Source organism: Hyaena hyaena, unplaced genomic scaffold (assembly GCF_003009895.1).
Source record: "Hyaena hyaena isolate Hyena2069 unplaced genomic scaffold, ASM300989v1 scaffold_50, whole genome shotgun sequence".
NCBI classification, from domain to species: Eukaryota; Metazoa; Chordata; class Mammalia; order Carnivora; family Hyaenidae; genus Hyaena; species Hyaena hyaena.
In genome coordinates this window covers 1258292-1272492 of record NW_024080682.1, presented here as the reverse complement: position 1 = coordinate 1272492, position 14201 = coordinate 1258292, and the positions used below count along the sequence as shown (strand labels likewise).

At 44.2% G+C, this 14201-nt stretch overlaps 1 protein-coding gene across 9 annotated transcripts in view; it reads left to right on the top strand.

Annotated features, from left to right (window-relative positions):
• The window catches only part of KMT2C (lysine methyltransferase 2C), a 288474-nt gene that overhangs the window by 257059 nt on the left and 17214 nt on the right, over positions 1–14201 (top strand). For 5 of the 9 annotated variants that reach the window (XM_039230732.1, XM_039230740.1, XM_039230735.1 and 2 more), the window contains 6 exons: positions 1337–1569; positions 4088–5764; positions 10227–10439; positions 11123–11287; positions 12725–12866; positions 13015–13162. In XM_039230732.1, coding sequence (XP_039086663.1) covers positions 1337–1569; positions 4088–5764; positions 10227–10439; positions 11123–11287; positions 12725–12866; positions 13015–13162 — 2578 coding nt within the window. The remainder of the gene's footprint in view (positions 1–1336; positions 1570–4087; positions 5765–10226; positions 10440–11122; positions 11288–12724; positions 12867–13014; positions 13163–14201) is intronic. The other 4 variants (XM_039230733.1, XM_039230737.1, XM_039230734.1 and 1 more) reach the window with 4 other exon arrangements.

Genomic DNA, 14201 nt, shown 5'->3' with positions numbered 1-14201 from the left:
TGTTTAGCTAACTTTTTTTTCACCATTATTTTTCATTTTGCTCACCTCTGCTCTCCTGGTTCCAGAAACCAGAAAGGCTTTCCTTGCGGTAGGTCTCATTCTACCAGAAGCAGAACTTCTGAAATCTTGTGAAAAAGCCTGTTCTTGAAAAATGCCCTTCAAATTTAGTAGACTAGATATCAAGTTCATATGTGTACCGGAACTTCTGGGTTTAGGAACAAACCCAAAGTCTGACCTTTTGAAATTACCCCTGCATTAATCATAATTATAATTTGAATACATATTTGCATTAAAATCAAGTAAACTACTGTGACCAACTGGCTTTTTCTGGCTTTATTGTGCCCATTGGCTTTGGTTGGATTCTTATTGTATGACAATATTCTGTTATCATTGATGTAATTTTTCAGCTAATGTCCTTCTTGGAATTGTATTTATTCATTTCTTTGTCTTATAGTGAGTCAAAAAGGTATATTTTGAATCTTAGTACCATAAGACGACTTTTTTTTTGTGTTTTTGGGATTTGGCATCAGTAACGTAAAGTGCCCTTAAAGAATAAAGAAGGAATACAAAATGAAGAGAGTTAATTATTTGGGGAGATACTTACGACAGTCATAAAAGGAGACAAGAGCTTATTTGATTGATAATTATTCTGTACCTTTGCTTATTTATAGAAGTATAAATTACAAAATTCATAAAAGTTACCAATGGTTTTAACTTACGGATTTCCTTTATAAGACGTAGACTTCGCGTTGGTCCCTTCGGAAGAGGTTAGGTTCCCTTTTCAAAGTTCAGGACATTTTTTCACCCTTAAGAAGTAGGAAAACCCTTATTCTAAACTTGGGAAAATTAGCATGGGAAGTGATACCTAATCCATGCTCTGGACCTTAACAGTACATACCTCGCTTTGTTTCTTTGAAACATTTAAAAAAAAAATCTTTTAAAAAAATAAAAAATTCTGTAAGGTTGAGTTAATGCAGTAAACATGTAACTTAACAGATAGTTTGGTATGTGGGTTACAGAATCTTATACTTCAGTAACAGAAAGTTTTTCATTAGCTAAAAGTCTGCTTTTCAAAGATTGGAGTTATAGTATTTCTAAGTATGAGATTAACATGTGTCCTTAGACCTGCATTCTTTGGTTTCCTCGAATAAATAGTTTTCTAAAGTTTCCTATGTAATAGTTACATTATGGTCTAATATTTAGTATTTTGTGTTTATACCACCAATTACACAGTCATGGTGGAACTGCATTTCCTTACAAAGTAGATTTGTGTAACTTTTATATTGTTGGAGTCTTTAGAAAATTAACACAGATGAATTTTTCATTTTTTCTTTAGACGATTCACAACGTAAGCAGTATGAAGAATGGCTTCAGGAGACCCAGCAGCTTCTTCAGATGCAGCAGAAATACCTTGAAGAACAAATTGGTGCACACAGAAAATCTAAGAAGGCCCTTTCCGCAAAACAACGTACTGCCAAGAAAGCAGGGCGGGAATTTCCAGAAGAGGATGCAGAACAACTGAAGCATGTTACAGAGCAGCAAAGCATGGTTCAGAAACAGCTAGAACAGGTAATTTGAAGCATTCTGGTTGTTCTTTTCCATGGGATGTTTTTATTACTTCTTTTCAATATTTTGGTCTTAAAATGCGTCGGTATATCTTCTGGAAATAAAAGACTCATTCCTCGAAAACAAAACCATTTTGCTCTTCCCTTCCATTGTAAACCAGATGTTTCTCAAAATGTTCATACTGAAATAACAACTATACTTAAAAAGTAAAAAGTTTAAATTTTTATTCAAAATGAAATAATAGTAGTGTTCAAAATGGGTTAAGAGCCCACTCCTAGTAATTACCCAAGTGAATTAAAAACTAGGGTTTACATAAAAACCTATATATAAATATTTATAGCAGCCCTATTCATAGTCCCCAAAAACTGAGAACACACAAGTATCCTGTGGTGATGAATAGTCGGACAAAGGAGGTATTTCCACACGCTGGAATACTGCACAGCAGTGAAGAAGAACAAAGTTGATATAGAAGAACCTGGATGGATCTCAAGAGCCTTGTGCTGAGTGAAAGAAGCTAAACCCGGGAGATGATGTACGGATTCCATTTAGAGAACATTCTTGAAATGACAGAGGATGGACAGCAGTTTAGTGGGTGCCAGGGCTTAGTGGTGGGGGAAAGGGAGTTTGACGACAGAGGGGTGGTCCAGGGCATCTTCTAGGGTGACAGGACTCTTCTGTATCTTGATGGTGGTGATGGCTACACTGATCTCTGCATGCGATAAAGTTCATAGAATTGTACACCAAAAAAGTCAATTTTACATTTATCAGATTTAATTTTTTTAATAAAATTGAAACATAATCCAGATGTTAATAGGAGAAAGGGAGGAGTTCAAAGTAGACTGACTTAATAAAAATCAGAGTGCTGCCAGTGTAGTTAACACTCTGGTGAACACCTTCACATATGATGTGTCTCGTTTAACCTTCTCTACGACTTTCTGAGGAAGCTAGTGTTGTCACCGTTTACACGGGAAGAGTCCGGTGAATCATCACAGAGGTAGGTGGCCTGTTGGCCCCTGGCTGATGATTGGGTTAGGTATTTGGGGCCCAGGTGTTCATCTCCAAGCTTTAGCTATCACAATAATGTACCGACCGTAAGGTGATTGTAGTGTAATCCGTGTTGTTTAAAAATTAGGACAGTTCTAGAGTGGGAGTGGGGGTTCTTCTCTCGAAATTTACTGTCGTTCCACGTTTGTTGCAAGTAAAATTCTTACAATGATAGGTATTTCTTATAAAGTATTTTTAGCACTTTTATTCCCTTCTGGTGTTTTTCTATAAATTCCTTATGATGAGGGCCTAGCTTTTGCATATCCATGGATCAAGTCCTATTGAGAAGCTAATAGTGTACTTGGACAATGTAACACATCATCTGTTATTGTACAGTTGCCAACAATCCAGTGTAATCTCGTTAAGATAAGCAGTTGAGGATAACGTGTTTAAGGGTATTTTACAATGTCACGGGAAAGGCATGGATGACCCCCTTTCTGTGTTCCAGATACTGCTCTGGGTACGTTCCGTGTACTGCTGCTTCACCAGGCCCATGGTACTTCCCCAGTTCTAGCCAGTCATTGGTCAGGAAAGAAGAAAATGAGCTAGCTGTACAGCCGTGGAGACCCATGAAACCATTATGTGCAGAGAACATGCTAGTCTGTCTGAGAAGCTGAAGAAAATAAGTTGAAAACCTACAGAATCACTGGGCTCGGTGTACTAGTCTAATTAATACACATCCAAAATTGGATGGTTCCAGAGGACACGTGTAGCCTCTGACATCACTTCCTCCCCTTCTTGAGCAAGGTGCACCTCGGGACATGGGGACATCTTCTCTGTAGCATCTGGCACAGCGGGGCACCGGGGTTTGGGGAATGAATTCACTGATGTAAGTTAGTCATTATAGTAGGAGCCTATTAGGAATCATTCAAAGTATTCTCTCAGAGTTTTGGTTACTTTTTAGAAATATGTTATTCCTTGAATTCAAAGAGTTTTACCAATCTAGTCTTTTGAGCCTGGAAGGGAGGGATGGGCGTGGTGTACCTGCTCTTATTTCCCCCTGTTTTAATGTCCTGTCTGATTTGGTATACTTCAGAGATGAAATCCTCTTTACATGGCTAAAATTTTACTTAAATCTTGGTTATTCTAACCTTGTGTATTAATGTGCCTTATAAGATTTGTCAGTTAGCTGATTCCTGTGTAGCCTTTGTTTATTGTTTTACTTTTTGATGTGTGGCTTAAATACACATAGTAAGATTTTTAAAATCTTTGTTTCAGAAAAATATTTTAAATTTGTTTTTGGGATATCATATGGAAAGAAGCTTCACAGGAGACTTTGGGAAAATCGTATTGTTAAAAAGATTGGCGGTTCTTAGTGCAGATCAGTCTGACTTTCTGCAATTTTTGCCACTGCCAAAGCTAATTACTTTTGTCTCTGTAAGATCTGCCTGCCTTATAGATAGCCTCCCCTCCCCCACCCCAACCATCAGCCACCTGTCGTATAGATGAAGGAGTAAGCCTAGCTTTATTCTTCCAGATCCGTAAACAACAGAAAGAGCACGCCGAGCTGATAGAAGATTATCGGATCAAGCAGCAGCAGCAGCAGCAGCAGTGTGCGATGGCCCCGCCCCCCGTCATGCCAGGCATCCAGCCCCAGCCGCCCCTCGTGCCCGGTGCCGCCCCGCCTGCCATGAACCAGCCTGGCTTCCCTGTGGGGCCGCCGCAGCTGCAGCATGCAGGGCTGATTTCTGGCCATGCCAGCCCGGCTAGGATGCCCAGTTTACCGGGGTGGCAGCCTGCTGGCACCCCAGCCCACCTCCCCCTCACCCCTGCTAGGGTCCAGCCTCCAGTCGCCCAGTTACCAATAAGAACTTGCACGCCGGCTCCAGGGACAGTGTCTGGTGCAAACCCACAGGGTGGACCGCCGCCACGGGTGGAATTTGACGACAATAACCCCTTCAGTGAAAGTTTCCAGGAGCGAGAGCGGAAGGAACGTTTACGAGAACAGCAGGAAAGACAGCGGATCCAGCTCCTGCAAGAGGTGGACAGACAGAGGGCCCTGCAGCAGGGCGTGGGGGTGCAGCCGCATGGCCCCCTGCGGCCCCAGCTTCCCTTCTACAGCTCCGACCTGCCTTGTGACTTTCCCCAGCCTCCCCGGCCCCTTCAGCAGTCTCCACAGCACCAACAGCAAATGGGGCAGGGCTCACAGCAGCAGAGTATACAGCAGGGGTCTATTAATTCCCCTCCCACCCAAACTTTCATGCAAACCAATGAGCGAAGGCAGATAGGGCCTCCCTCGTTCGTTCCCGATTCACCCTCAATTCCTGGTGGAAGCCCCAATTTCCATTCTGTCAAGCAGGTACATGGAGGTCTTTCTGGGGCCAGCTTCCAGCAGTCCCCAGCGAGGGCTCCCTTTACCCCCACGGCACTCACTGTCGGAAGTAGCAGTGTCCCATGTGGCCAAGACCCCGCTACAACCCACGGACAGAGTTACCCAGGATCAGCCCAGTCGCTGATTCAGTTGTATTCTGACATAATCCCAGAAGAGAAGGGGAAGAAGAAAAGAACAAGAAAGAAGAAGAAAGACGATGACGTGGAATCCACCAAGGCACCGTCCACCCCCCACTCAGATATAACCGCGCCCCCGACCCCGAGTGTCTCAGAAACTACCTCCACACCCACCGTGAACACGCCCGGCGAGCTTCCGCAGCCAGCAGAGCCCGAGTTGGTGGAGCCTGTGTGCCCATCGACGCCCAACACGGCCGCTGGCCAGCTGTGCGCAGAGTTAGAGAACAGGCCGCCCCGTAGTGAGTTACCACAGGGGACCCCGAGCCACCAGGCTTACGCGGACTCGGAGGTGGAGAAGCACTCTGTGGAAACCCCTGCTTCAGCTGAAGATGTGAAACTAGAGGCCGCCGAGCCCCCACAGGGCCCCGGCCTCGACGGGCCTGACCTGGAGGAACAAGCTGGAAACCAGGCAGAGGACAGAGCTGGGGCCGGTCCTGGTCCTGTCCCCTCGGGGCAGAGTCCCCCTCATCCTGCCGGGGCTCCTGCTGCCAAAGCAGATTCGGGCAATGAACTTCTGAAACACCTGCTGAAAAATAAAAAGTCCTCTTCCCTTTTGAGTCAAAAACCCGAAGGCAGCTTTTGTTCAGAAGACGAGTGTACGAAGGGTAACAAAGGAGTGGAGAGACAGAACCCAGTCGAAGGATTGGTAAGTGTGCTCCGTGAAAACTCCAGCGTGTAGTTTTTCCCCTTTCGTTTTAAGTTACAACAGATTAGTGCCAACCACTGTATTAATTTCCATGTGATTTTGCAACTTCCTTGTCTAAGAGGACAAATTTCAATTTTGTTTCTACCTCTGTTGAGCCCATGTTTTGACTCAAACCCATAAACTATTTTAAGTAATAATTTCCTTTTTTCCCCCTAAACCAAGGACCTGTACTAATGCACCTCATATGTAACACATGCCTGATTATTACCATGTTGAGTTTCGACCTAAGGCAAAAAGTAGAGGTCTGCGTATCTTTATTGCAAATAAATATACAGTTTCTGTTAACTTCTTTCAAATGAAGAAGATCGCTCCTCTACCCCTGTTAATACCCTTGGGGGCCCTCAGAGCTCTCAGGGTAACTCATATTGGATGTCCATTGTGTTGCAATGTAATAGCACTTGATGTCCTACAAGTGGAATCTTCCACAGAAGCATTATCTTTAAAGTTTCCCACATATCCATATTCTTCCCTTTTTTATGCTACAAAACATTGAGTTTGCCTTTGTGTGTGTGTGTGTGTGTGTGTATGAAGAAGTTCTTTGTGAATGTTACCTTTGCAAGATTCGGTCCCTTGTATTTCAGTGAACTAGCTTGAGATATTTCCCAAACTGGGGCTTCTGGGTCATAAGAGTTGGTCGGCTCTGAATGCTCTTGCTTCCTTATCTTCCAGAAGCTGCAGTGCCATTACGGACATATTCATAAGGCTTTCCCCTACACTGCTTCTCGATTGGGATCTTACAGTTTCCATTTTGTAATTGAATGGGGCAAAGTGGTATATTCAGTTCAGATTTTCAATTTTAAGGCTGTTAATGAAGCCATTCTTTTTGCAAGTGTTGGCTTACGCTGTGTTTTCTATTGTCTGACAGTTTTGTAGAGTTTGAGTGTTGGCCTGATAGAGTCAGGTAATTTTTGTAAATGTTAGTGGTAATATTTTTCTATCGTGTTTGTCCCCACCCAACATGGCCCGTCTGTAGCCACCTTCTCTGCTGTGCCCTGTGCCCCAGGAACATGGAACCACTTGCAGTCCCCTGAAGGTCTGGCTGGATTCACACTTGCATGTGTGGTCATGCCGCTCTTTCTGCCTGCTTCTCTCTCTCCATTTTTATATCTGGCCAGGGTCTGCTTTTCTTTGAAAACTGGTTTCTAGAATCATCTTCTCCAGGCCTTTCTCAGCTCAGCGATTCTCAAATATGTGTCGGTGCCCATGTGCTTACATAGCAGTTTTTATACTACAACTTCAGTAACTTCTTGAAGGTCATAGACTACATCTTGAGCACCTTTCTGTTCTCAGTGCTTAATACAGTACCTAGCACATAATAACCATTCAGTGTATTGAATTGAAGCTAAGTCCTAATACTGATGGTTGTATGTTAAAAAACCATAGAGGATGTTAGGGTAGAAAAAGGGATGCGATCGGTCCTGTATGTATAAATGCTTGGGCTGTGTCACATGGTCTCATATCCACTTGGGAGGGTGGCAGGGGGTCAAGGTGCTTTACTACTAGGGCTGATGATGCCTTACTGCATCCCGGGATGGTGGCCTGTGCTGAGCACTTGCCCAAAGATAACGTTCAGTCATGTGACGGGAACACTGCACAGGCAGTCCATTTACTTTCTAATCGTACGGAAGGCAAAGTTGTCGTGGCAGTCGTGGGTGGCCCCGGTGCCCTCCATGCTGTCTGTTTCTTCACATGTAGACTGGGGTTGGGAGAAGAGCGCCCTCCTGGTTGCTGTTCAGAGGTAGAGCCTTCCTGGAGAGGCACGAAGTTCATGTGTTATCACTTGCCAGGAGTGCGATCTGGAGGGGGTGGGGTGGTTCAGCCCTTCTGTACCTTGGTTTCCTCATCTGGACACAGCGGGGGGGATACTCTTCCCTGCTGTGTAGGGCTGGCGGGGGATTAGCAGACATGAACCTGTGCAGGTGGTAAAAGAGTGCCTGTCTTAGGCCTGCCAGTTCCATATCGAGGAATCTGGCATAAGGGATATAAAATGCTAAAATATGCAAAGAGATGTAGTCACGTGAATAGCTAATGTCCTATTTCTACTACTAGAGAAAAAAGAGAAAGAATTGAAGAGAAAGAAAATAAATTTAGGACAGTAGTTATTGATTAAAGAATTCTTTTTTTTCGTTTTTTCATGTTTAGTTTTGAGAGAGAGAGAAAGAGAGGGGGACGGGGAGGGAGAGGGGAGCGGGAGACAGAATCTGAAGCAGGCTCCAGGCTCTGAGCTGGCACAGAACCCGATGGGGGGCTCCGACCCACCGACCGTGAGATCATGACCTGAGGCAAAGTCAGATGCTCAACTACTAAGCCCCCCAGGAACTCCGTAAATGAGATTTTTTTTTTTGTGGCCATTAAAATTATGCTATATAAGAGTGTCATGGGAAACAACATGTCAGGCCACTAAAATAAAAGAATACCAAGTTTGTCCATTGTGTTTTTAACACAATATATGTAGCCATAGGTAAAAGAACACAAATACATTAAAATGTTAACTTTTTATCTCAGCCAGACGTTTGGATGATTTTTAATCTCTTGTGCTCTCCTATAATTAGAAGTTTTCTTTGAAATGTAGTAAGACCTGCTTTTTAGGGTAATTGTGAGGATTAGAGATAATGTCTGCAAAGCGTGGCCAATACACCTCTAATAAGCAACTGCGTTATTAATGTCTTAAAAGCAAGTGGGAAATTCTTAGGTCCTTGCTGCTCAGAGTGTAGCCCTGGGGAACCATAGTGCTCCCCTTACGAGAGATTTAGCGTCTTACCCTCCTGCATAGACTTCCCAATCAGAGTATGTTTTCAGATAAGATCCCACTTGAGTCATACGCATACGGATATGGAGAGACACAGTTTTAGGGCTGTGTGGTTCTTGAACCTTGAATGTATCAGCATCTCCTAAAGAGCTTGTTGGAGCCCAGGTGCTGGGCCTCACTCGTGGAGTTCCTGGTGCGGTGGGTCTGCGGCGGGACCGGGGAATCTGCTTCTCCAACCAGCCCAGCTGTCTCTCCTTTTCCTGCTCCAGGAACTACTCTTTGAGAACCATTGATCTCAGTGGTTCAGTCTGAGCCTGCTTAGACCTCTTACCCTTTTCTTTTTTGAACTTAGAGTGGTTTTTACGTTTTCAAGTAGTTGGGAAAAAAAATCTAAAGAGTAATATTTCATGACAGGTGAACATTATATGAAATTCAAGTTCAGTTTCCATGAATTTAAAAAGTTTTATTGGAACGTGGCCATGCTTGTTCCTTCCGGAGTGGTCTGCAGCCCAGTGCCCGGGCAGAGAGCTGACTCGCTACAGCAGGCACTGTATGGACTGCAGAGCCTGAAATATTTACTGGTTGGCTCTTCCCAGAAAAATGTTGCCATGCATGCTCTAAGCCACTTGGAGTAAAACTGTAAACTGTAATTTTCAAACCCTCAAAGTTGGGTATAGAACGCATGAAGGGTCTAGCATCTGTAGTTGCCTGTATAGCAAAGTATAGCGGTGATGTTTAGAAATAATGGCCCCTAAGAAAAACCCCACAGTTTTTAGGTATTGATGGCACTGCCTTTAAAAACCTCATCCAGGGGCATCTGGGTGGCTCAGCCGGTTGGGCATCTGACTTCGGCTTAGGTCATGATCTTATGGCTTATGGGTTCGAGCCCTGTGTCAGGCTCTGTGCTGACAGCTCAGAGCCTGGAGCCTGTTTCAGATTCTGTGTCTCCCTCTCCCTCTGACCTTCCCCTGCTTATGCTGTCTCTGTCTCTCGCAAATAAATAAAACATTTAAAAAATGTATAAAAAAAGAAAAACCTCTTCAAGAACTGGTTTATTCTCACTTCTTCTTAGCCGTCAAATAAAGACAAAAGGAAGAAAAGGGTTTATTTGCTATCATACAGGTCCCTTATCACTGACTTTAAGTATATGGCAGTCATTACTCAGTCGTGTTAATGGCTGGGAACTAATTCGGATGACGGGCGGTGTTTGTTTGTACTGATCTGAGGCCAGCCGTCCCTCTCCGCTCGGGTGCAAGGCTCTGGGGCTTCTTTGTTATTCCTGCAGACTGTGCATGTCACCCATTCCGAAAGGGAACCCCAAATAGCTTCCAGAGAGCTTCCAGGGAGCAGGCACGGGGTGGGGGGGGCGCTGGTCAGCGGCGGCACCCGTGTGGACCTGCCGAGGGGTGACGCTGGCCCTGTGAGGGCACGTAGCCACCCTTCAGCATTCTGCCCTTTCTTCAAGCTACGTGGCTTTTGGAAAAAAGAGTGGTCTCTCAGGAAGCAGACCATTTGATGCCACTGCCTTCCCTCAACTTTTAGTGCCCCTGTGAGGAGTGTGTGTGTGTCCCAGGGAGGAACTGGGTTAGCGTGAACTGCAGAGCCGAACGTGTGAATAGTTCACTTGTCTCTTCACCTTTCCTGTTATGTCAGCAAACTCTGGCGGCTCCGATGCAAGGTGCTTTTGGATGTGGCGGCAACCCGTTGCCAAAGGCAGATGGAGGAAGTGAGACCAAGAAACCGCGAAGCAAACGGACTCAGAGGGCGGGGGAGAAGGCGGCGCCGCGCTCCAAGAAAAGGCGGAAGGATGAAGAGGAGAAACGAGCCTTGTCCTCTGCCGCCGACACCTTGACGCACCTGAAGCAGGTGAGCCACTCGTAGCAACTTCTTGAAAACTGCAAAGAAATGAGGCATCAAATGCTTTTTCAGCCCTGTCAATCTGAAACCCTGTCCCCGTATCTCCTCATTAAAGTAGCAACAGGGTAAAAGCTGTCTCCCCAAAGGGTCTAGGAGATTTCCTGGTTCACAAGCAAAAGTGCGCACCCAGAAGTGACAGAACAGGCGGATTGGTAGCTGACGGTCGAGCTTTACTTGTGCTCCGAGGAGCGGCCTCAGCACCAAGACCAACGGTCTGTGTTCCTTGTGACTCCGGGTGCAAGGAAACGCGGCTGGTCTCCCCCAGTGAACTCTATTCTTACACCTTTGTAGTTGTTACAGAAGGTGGGAGACAGCCACTAAGAGCGCTCCTGGGGGCCCCCGGCCTCCCTTCACGCCCCGATTCTTGCCGAGCCGCCCTGAGGAATGTGCTTTTCTGGTCAGACGCCCGGCAGCATCCCTTCAAGACAGATGAGAATAAAGCTCATTTTCAAATAGAGCTCAGAGATTCTGTGGTCTCTCTCACTTACTCTAACATTGTGATACTTGAAATTTTTAAGTCTCATTTTTCTCAAGCCTTGTTTGACTTGTAAGTTGCCTTGGGTCTTAGAAAAGTTGAGAAACACTCTGTTTTGTTTACCGTGTACATTACTCTTCAATGTGTTTTTTAATAGCAGCTCTCTCTGCTCCCTCTAATGGAACCAATCATTGGAGTGAACTTTGCGCACTTTCTTCCTTATGGCAGTGGCCAATTTAATAGTGGGAACCGACTTCTAGGAACTTTTGGCAGTGCTACCCTTGAAGGGGTTTCGGATTACTATTCTCAGTTGATCTACAAGGTATGTTTCTTCGCCAAGGTCTTACCCTTGCTTCCTCTTTGGATACCATATCAGAATTGGTAGAGCTTGTCTTGTTTTTCCATCTAATCTTCCAAGTTTCATTTCAACTTTGGTTCGGCTAAAAGGTTAAAATTTCACTGGATGAAGAGTTTCTAAGATAAACATTTGAAATTTTATATAGGTAAGATTTCAAATAGTGAACATCCATTATGTATTTCCACGGTAGAGAAAATATCTAGTTTCCTATAACCTTTATGAGCTCTTAAAGTGAATCCAAATTCATAGTAAACAGAATATAAAAAATGTAGTTAGTGATTTTTCTCTGAAAAACAAAAAAATTAAAAAACGTATTTTGCCTAATAATTGAGGTACTAATTATAGCTAGACATTAATTCTTAAACTACTGAGATATCTAACTCTAACTCAAATTTATCTTTGGGTATTATTATTTTAGCAACATTTTATAATAGCCTCAGTAGATGTTCTTTACTTCACATCTGACTTATGTAAAATGATCTTTTTGCAGGAATATCTGAGGGTATCATCATTTTTCTGGAGGGCTTCTCTTCTTACTTTAGTATTAAAATCATTCTCTTGTGATACTCCATTTATTATCATTGTCGGCCTTTCTCTTCAGTTAGAACCTGTCCTAACTCTTACAAACGCCTTCTCTTCCAATGCAAGCTGTTCTCCAACACTTCATTACCTTCATGAAATCCCAGATCTTTGCCAGATTTGTAATTTCACCTTGCCCTTCATTTTCAAAGTATTATTGGTAGATTCCAACAATCCCTGAGAGACTGATCAATCAATCAACAGATGACAAATTGCAGACAAATGCGAAGCAGAGAGCAATGTTTGGAGGGAGGTCCATTTGTTAATGATTTAGTCACTTTAGTCTTATTGCTGTGACTTTCGCTTCTTATAGAGGTTTTGGACAGTCAAGATTCTAATATTGAGGCTACGAGTTGTAATTAGAGGGTTAAGACCACAAATTCTCAAGTTTTTTTTTAATAGAACTGGGGCGTATCTTAATGAAAATTGAATAAAGGAATTTTGAGAACTTTTTGCAATTTATTGCTTGAATTTTAAAGCTGTCTTTCACTGGCTATAACAATGAAATTTAAAAAGGGATGTATAGAATAGAATAGTGTAACTTTGCTTCTTAATTTCAAGGCTTGAGTACTCAAGCCGGGCAAAGTAAGCACACAGATAATCTGTCCATACAGTCACAAGTGTTTCTTCCACCACAAAACCTCCTGCCCTCGTACGTTTATTCTTTCTTCCTGCTGTGCACTTAGGAAGGAAGATCCATCTTGATTATGTTTCTATAGCCTTATGCTTCCATGTGCTAAAAATTCACAGAACTAAGTTTTAGCAAGGTCATGGCATATTTGCTCTGTAGCATATAATTTAAAATTTTTTGGTCTTCTGCAGCAGAATAATTTAAGTAATCCTCCAACACCCCCTGCCTCTCTTCCTCCTACACCACCTCCTATGGCTTGTCAGAAGATGGCAAATGGTTTTGCGACAACTGAAGAACTTGCTGGAAGAGCTGGCGTACTAATGAGCCATGAAGGTATGATGCTTGGCCTCCGTGGTGCACCCCTGCGAGGGCTGCGCCATTGCCAGCTGTGTGTGGTGAAATGGCAGTCAGGTCGTGAAGTTCCGCCCGTGTATCCGCTTGAACTAAATGGATTTTTGGTTATGTGTTTTCGCTTTTCCAGTTACCAAAAGTCTAGGACCCAAAGCATTTCAGCTGCCCTTCAGACCGCAGGATGACCTGTTAGCCAGAGCTATCGCTCCAGGCCCGAAGACCGTTGATGTGCCAGCCTCACTCCCAACGCCGCCTCATAACAATCACGAAGAGCTGAGGTAGAGTTCCTGCTTTCGCCCATGGTTTTCAGTCCTTTCAGTTTCTTACACGTGTGCACGTACATCTGTGGCACAAGCTCTGTAGCGGTAGCGCGTGGGAACACTTAAGGGGTAAAATTTGGTGAATGGTATTCTCGAACATAGTTTATAAAACATTTTTACTATTAAATGTAATTAGTTGGTGCATTTTTAAATTCCTAGATGGTATGAGAAGTTCAACAAATAGTCAGATAGACATTAAGGCAGTGGCAGTCTCCATGCAAAATATTCCTGAGATCGTTGGCGTTTGTGGACGATCGCCGCTGTCTGAAATAAAAGAGCTGCAGTCGCATGTATCCGAGAACGCTTTTGTGGAAGAGAATTTAAGGACCGTCTTGCCCAGAGTTCTGACACTTTGTCACAGTTCTTTTGACTCAAGGTTCTGCCTGGGGAGAATCAGCTTCCTTGAGTAGATAGATAATCACAACCCATCAACGTAAATCCAGGAAAGGTTCTTAGGTACTTGATTCGTGATTCTCCCTTCTTTCAAAAATCTGACAACTACTCTCTATGTGATGAGGCATCATTCAGACTAAGTCCCTGTTTTGTTAGTGAGAAAACTAGACCAAAGACGAGAAATAACCTGTCCAGATTTAGAATCCTGGTCTCCTTGTTTTCTTCTGCATTTTACTGCTGGAAATTGCCAGATTTCCAGGGAGCGGTTGTGGGAGGCGTCTTGTAGGTGTGTATGTTTGGTGCCCCAGGGGGCGGACCGGCTCCACTCCTGCATTTCATGGGGACTGTGTCTGGAAGCCTCCCTCCGGTCTCCTGACAGCGCTCCTGCACGCGTCCCCTAAGTGACCGCATGTCTGCCAGAGGACCAGTGGGAGACCCCAGGTTTGGGAGCTTCCTACAGTATTAGCTTGAGAGTGCACTTGCCCTCGGACCTCAGCCGCCCTAGTTAACCCCTGGCCTCCTGGGCTTGGCCATTCTCTTCTTCTTTTCACCATGTTTGATCGGTGAAGAAAAGTAAAGGCTTATGCCGGCAGTGACCACGTTT